The sequence below is a fragment of the Gobio gobio genome (assembly GCF_949357685.1).
Source record: "Gobio gobio genome assembly, chromosome: 8".
In the NCBI taxonomy this organism is placed as follows: domain Eukaryota; kingdom Metazoa; phylum Chordata; class Actinopteri; order Cypriniformes; family Gobionidae; genus Gobio; species Gobio gobio.
Genome location: NC_137114.1, coordinates 39,826,706 through 39,833,718, shown reverse-complemented (window position 1 = coordinate 39,833,718; position 7,013 = coordinate 39,826,706). Strand labels below are relative to the sequence as shown.

The window sequence follows — 7,013 nt, the reverse complement described above, 5'->3', positions numbered from 1 at the left end:
AAATGGCAGATTCGGTCAGATCGCCTGTCAATCAAACTTGAGCCGAAGGGTGAATTCAATAAATGCTTTAGCATTAGCACAGCATAGCATAGCACTTGCTGAATGAGTAAATCGATGAAGAACATTTAACATACTGTATATCTGTTCTCAAACTAAGCTCATGCTCCACTCGTCACCGTGACGGTGACCACCAAAAAACCCAACATAACAGAAACTCATAAACACACATAGCAAAACATTACGAAATCTAAAAAAACATAATATAACACTTATTTCTTTTAGCATTTACTCTCACTTTTGAGTGTCATGCCAAAATATGCAGGGAAATATAAATTCCAACCCAGTTTCGGTTAAATTTAAGTTAGTCTAAATTAAAAGAAACACGTTAATAAAACTCAAAACAATGAAACAATTCAGATGACTTAAAATGTGTCAGTTTTGTGAACTCAAAAGAAAAAGAAAGTTCTAAATACTCATAAAAGTTCATTTGATTGAACTAACTTGTTTGATTTGAGTTGGCTCTACTCAAACCAACTTATTATTTTGAGCGTTAGGGTTTACAGCGCAGGCAGTGGAGGGGTTTTGTTTTCATTCCTGACTTGAGGTCGCCTAATATAAAGCTGTATAATTTTCTGCTTTCTGTGTTTATTATTTTATTCTGCACCACCTTAGAGTAACATGGGATGCTTGTGGTAATAACTGGACATCACTTATCTGCAATGGTTGAAAGAAATGCACAAAACACACTTGAGTATGCATGCCATGCACTGATACTCTAAGAATCTGTCTATACATCCATTCTAAAGAGAAAAGTGAGGTATCGGTCTGTGCAGAGACAACGACGTAGTGTTCTGCTTGATATTTTAATTTCATTTCTATGTGCACTCTGCCCCTCTGGGCACAGTATTCCTGGGTGCAATTGCACCATCTCGCCGCTAGATGTCGTGAAAGTCTCACAGCGGGAGTCGGCGCTGTTGCTGAGGGCCGGTCTATAACTGGAGCGCGCATTCCTTAACAGTGCTCACAGTGGAGAAACGCACGACGGCCGCTGTCTCTCGAACCCGTGCGGCGACTCCAGGACAGCCAACCTGGGCACCAGGGCCTGTGGATATTCACCGAGCACTTTGGGTTTCATTTCAAATCACCCGAATAAGCAAACGCAACCAAAAGCGGTCCGCTTCGAGAGCTCAGCAGCGATGTCGGAGTTTCTGGTGAATCTGCTCGGAGAGCGGCTCGTCAACGGGGAGAAAGCCGAGGTGGATGTTCATGCGCTGGGCAGTAAGCTGTCTCTGCTCGGGCTCTACTTCGGCTGCAGTTCAAACGGTCCCTGCAAGCAGTTCAACGCGAGTCTGTGCGAGTTTTATAGCAAGTTTAAAAAATCCTCAGAGCACAAGGACAAATTGGAAATCGTCTTCATCTCATCGGATCAGGACCAGAAACAGTGGCAGGACTTCTTGCAGGAGATGCAATGGCCGGCGTTGCCTTTTAAAGACAGACACAAAAAGGTAAGATGATTTAATAAGATTTGAAACGTATTAAATCACATACATGTCTTGTTTTTTTTTTTAAACGACGAAAAGTGTGTGTGGCAGGTGTAAAGGATAAAAGAAGTCTGATAGGCTGTTTTACACCCTTTGACCTCTTATAAAGATACATTTTCAGATGATAACTGATCAGGTTCATCACTAAATTCTTCTCAATGGCAGGCCACTGATTAAAATAGCTTCATTATTAGTATAAAACTCTAATCTCTCTTTCCAAAACTGAGATGTTTATTTTGTTTTTAAAGGTATAGCAAGACATTTCCAGCATCCACTGATACATTTCCAGCATACCTTTTCTATTCTTCAGACCTATAAATCTATATCCAAATCTGAATGTTTTATTCAGATGTAGCAAAACGACTTTTGGCTTTTGTCAATGGAAAGGGAATAAAGCCGGGAATATTTTCACTATAAGACACACAAAGAAAACCAGCCACACTTGAATTTTATTATACGACTCCCATCTAGCATATGAATTAACTGTAATCTGAGAAAATAATGACGCTTTTGTTGTAGGCAGGTGTCTTTTTTTTTAGCTGGAGGCTTTATGCTGCTGCTGGGTGTTGTAAAGGTGAACACATCCTTTACTAACCACAATAAACACTGGCCTAAAGCATTATACTCCCATATGAGAGTTTCATATTAGCTGCCAATTGCAATAGTCAAAAATGCTGTCTAGTTAGGTCACGCGGTAGTTTTTGAGACACATCCAGTGTGTAAAAAAGAAAAAATTGCGTTATACCATTAATTACAAAAACAAGTCATCATAAATGACAGAATTTGACTATAAGCTATTACATAATTATTATAGAAATAGTAAGTGGCTAAATGCATCTTTTAAGAGGGATTTGGTGTTGACTGTAAGTGCTCAAGTTGTGCAATTACACATAAATCATTGTAATATATCTAGATGATTGATTTATATCTGTCTTCATATTATACCTTTTAAACGAAGGGTGTAGATTGTAAATAAATAACCTGTTTTTAAAGTGAAAGCACAGGACAGGCCCATTTTATGTAATTTATTAAAACAAATCTGGAAATTATTACTGCGTCTCAGAACACTTTGAATCGAGTTAGTCTCTTGCTTCTATAAACGAGATCTCGCGGTTGTAAATATTTGAGGCTGGCAGCTCTGGTGTACCAGTGATGAGAAATAACCTTTATTAAATCTGGATTACCATCAGAAACATGAATTCATTTATCATGATTGCCATTCTAAACACAGACTCGGCTTTGCATAAATTGCATTGTAAATTCTGCTGTGTGTTTATTGTGTTTTTTTCCCCCCTGATATTTTTACCACCATTTGGTTGATATTTTAGTGCAGTATTGTCTCTTGGGTTTGAGTGTTGTTTTTATGGATAATGCCATTTGGATCATGCTCGGATTTCCACCGGTGTGCTGGTATCCATTTTGGTCCACTGCACCAGCTCCACCTCCTGCAGCATGCCTTGGCACGTCTCACTGACGAGCAAATTATGTACATTTAATATCTCGCACCGGTTTACAGTGGCACCAGTGGCAGCCGTACAAATATTTAAGATAATATCTGCCACCATGTAAAATGCTGATTGTATTGCATGCAGTGTTTTGGTAATGCAGAAAGCAAAGTATTGGAAGTTGTGCAGTTTTTAAAAAAAAGAGAAGTTCAAGGGTAATTCAGCTTTGATTTGGTGTGTTGCGTAAGAGTTTTTTTATGATAAAAAAAAAATGGATTCCAGAATGCATCTAGAGCCTACTATTTAGCCACCATTATTTGTTATAGGCCAAGACTACTTTTAAATAGTTTCTATTATTATTATTATTTTTTTTTTTTTTACATGCGGACATGGTTTTGTGCTCACTATCATGAATCAAGAGGGTGGGAGATATTCATAGGTTTTGGATCTTGGCTTTTTGGCTTGTTTGAATGTTTTCCCATGTATTTTAAGATTGCAAATACCGGTATGCCTTAATATGTTTACATCCAATTATTTACAGACATTTCCACATTTCTGCTCTAACACACTTATGACTTCATGCCAGTGGTGTTTTCTATGACACTGTGACAGTATTATTATTATTTTTTAATTATTTTTTTAAAAATTGTAACAGTGAATTTAGCAGTTTTGTTTAAAAATGTGTAATATTCTCTAAAATGTCAGTTTCGGTGTGTTTTTTTGGATCCCTTGCGATAATTTGCTTGTGTTTCTATATGAAAAGCATATATGAAAGCATCTGATAAAAGAATCAATGTAACGTAATTTTTTTATATTTATACTACATAATAATACATAAAAGAATCAATGCAATTGTAATTTTTAATATGAATTGTTTTTATGTAGTGTGAATATTATACATTATACTACATAAAAATGCATAAAGAATCAATGTATTGTAATTTTTAATATGAATTGTTTTGATGTAGTGTGTGTGTATATTATACATTATATTACATAAAAATACATAAAGAATCAATGTAATGTAATTTTTAATATTTTGTGTGTGTAATATATATATATATATATATATATATATTATATAAATAACATATTATTAAAATATCTATTAAATAAGGATATTCATACTCAGTTTTGTCCCTTGTGGCTTGCAGCATATTCTTCATCTTATTTCTGCTTATTAGCTACATTTTTACGTTGCATGCTAAAATGCTTTTGTTGTTGGCAAGGCAGAGTAAGCCGCAACATAATATGAAGCCAGAAATAATCCTAAACCATTGTAGCTTGCTGTTACGTGGATCACACATCTCAGATTTTACTTGAAGATTATTTAGTTTGCTCTTAATGGGAGATGTAAATGGCCCGGGCTGGTTCAGATAAGACTGTTTGTTTTGAAGTAGTGACATCTTGCGTCCTGCAGAGAGTCTGAGCTGTAACGACTTTGACCGACCAATGTCACGTTTCTATTTGCAGCCCCAGCATGAGGATGAATCGTCTTTCCTCTCTTCATGGGAGAGTGAATATAGTGGGTCTTTTGTGTTTGTGTTCTTTGAAGGCTTTAATTGCTGTGTGATGTTGGCCTGCTGCAAAGCAGAGTTGAGGTTGTGGTAGCGCGGGGTATTAAGTGGCTCATTTCCCCCTCTCTCCCGGGCCAGAAGAGAGGCGGCTCTGTGTATCGCTGCAGGACTTTTTTCTTATTTTAAGTAGTAATTGAAAAAATAGACATTACTCCAGGATACATTTTTCAATTAGCAGCATGCTACATTATCACATGACCTCATTATGTTTGTCACGACCTTATCACATTACTCCTTTAGTTCAGAAATGGAAGGTCAAGTCGAGAGCTTTGCATTGTGGGACACAGTATTCCTCACAGCTTTGCTATTGTAGTTGGTCATCCGGGTATTTTATGTAAAATAATGCACTGTACATACTATAATCTGCTGAAATGGCAAGTGGCATGCTATTCCAAACATCCTTGTTCTATTCAGTTTTGCCTTTATCTGTCCCATCACCTTGTCCGTCTCCTCCTCTTTCGCTTCACTCTGTCGGTCCTGTTTCCCATCAGCCAGAGATTTGCACAGATAAGCCCTCCACACCAAAACAAAGTCCCTAACCATGTTACGACGGTCTTTTAATATGCCGTGGATTCAGAACCGGCTCAATAACATCTGCAACATTGTGGCAGGTGAGAAATATGATAGTTCATGACTAAAATGAAATGAAAATGCGTTTTAATAATAGTCATTTTGAAGCAGACATGCTGAACATGGGATTTCTGTAAGCACTGACCTTGCCTCTCTGACCTGGGTTGCATCCGAAATGACATACTCTCTGAGTGGGTGCTTGAATAAAGTACATTAGTATGAAAGTAACGTTGCTGTACTAAATTTGTAATGACAGTGATGATCCATCAGCTTCAGTTGTGTTGCTATACGCAACTCATCTTCTGTGGCCTCATGGGATAGTAAAGTGTCCCTCAGATGTGCACTTCAGAATCTCACCAGAAGTAGTAGGTCATACTTTAGGCCTACTGATTTATGAATATGCGAATTTGGACAGATTACTCTTTTCACATACTCTATTGTAGAGAAGTATGCATATTCAGATTCTTATTTGTCTGCTCAAAGTTGACATTTTAACTCTATAAACTCTAGCGTGTAGGTGTCCTGTTTCGTCAGTGCATGTTATTTTTAACCTTTTTTTGTTGCAAAAAAAACGTTTTCCTTTAAAATGTTATGTAACATTTCTTCTCTGAAACAATTATTTGCTGTAACCAGGGCTGCAGGGATGGAGGAAAATATTAATATGCCAATAATATCATCATGGCACACTGTTTTACAATCCAATCAAGTTTTAGTGGTTCACACACAAATAAAAATTCTTATATAACATCTTTTGAGCTGCGAAGAGGTCTTTTTTTGTGTGTGTGAATATTTATTTTAAATCTGTTCTGGTTCTCTCATATCTATTGAATGCTGCAAAAAGACTTTATTTCATAAAGAAATGCAGTTTCTTTATGCTTTATGACTTTTTTGTGTCATTCACTGTATGAAAAGAGCAGCTTGGACATTCTTCTGAACGTCTCGTTTTTTTTTTTGTTCTGTGGAAGAAAGAAAAGTAACATCAAGGAATGATATGAGGGTGAATAAATGCCCGTTTGAATGAACTTTAATTGTGAAATTGAAAAATTACCTGAAATATGTTTTTATAAATGGATATGGGTACACTAAATGGCTTCAGTTTTCACCTCCTGACTGGACCCAGTGTTTGCACCAATCATCGGTGCACTTACTTTTGAGCCATATCATTTAAATTTAGTGTTTTTCCAGTCATGTTTAGAGGAGAAGTTGTGTTTGGTGGAGGCCGTCTGCAGGGTATCAAGGGATGTCTGTGCTGGCACTGCCTTACAAGGACACTAGCGTCAGGCGGAGTGGGGAAAGCTGCTCGTAAATCAATTACAGGTTTGGCCCAGTTACTGCCAAAGCCCAGATCTGCCAGCGTCGTAATGTAACCGGCGAGGCGGCGGACTCGCACCCGGGAGAAAGAAGAGGAGGCCTTCTGGATCTCGGCTGTGCCGCTGTCTCTGCAGATTCAGAGGCAGCTGCTCTGAGCTTTTGAGATTGCTAAGGGCTGCTGTCATCAGGGTGTCAGTGATCTGATGAAAACCCACGCTCCCCGTTCATCACATATCCTAGAGCCGTGCCCCTCCGCGCGGCTTTGATTTCAGGGCTGGCGGAGAGAAAAAGATGGCCTTATCTGCAGGTGATAATGCCGGGTTCGCTATCAGTGAACGGTACATTTGGCTCAGTGTGACAAACACAGATTTTCTCTCTGCTGAGAGACGCTGTGTGCTGATAATGCTGCTCGGTGGGAAACGCTGAGCTCGGGTTAATTGAGACGGACCTGTGAATGACACACCCAATTCATTTCAGATTAGAACGATAAAACATGCATGGTTTCCAGAATTTTTGGCTTTCCTAGCCTACATGGCTATTTTTTGAAACATTTAAGTTTTTATTATACT

The 7,013-nt window shown here is 38.1% G+C and overlaps 1 protein-coding gene across 1 annotated transcript in view; it reads left to right on the top strand.

Moving 5' to 3' along the window:
- The first annotated feature begins 1,025 nt into the window (after positions 1 to 1,025).
- The window catches only part of nxn (nucleoredoxin), an 82,791-nt gene continuing 76,803 nt past the window's right edge, over positions 1,026 to 7,013 (top strand). Inside the window, exon 1 of the mRNA XM_079824094.1 lies at positions 1,026 to 1,505. Within this exon, the coding sequence (XP_079680220.1) occupies positions 1,197 to 1,505 (309 nt within the window). The 5' untranslated portion in view covers positions 1,026 to 1,196. The remainder of the gene's footprint in view (positions 1,506 to 7,013) is intronic.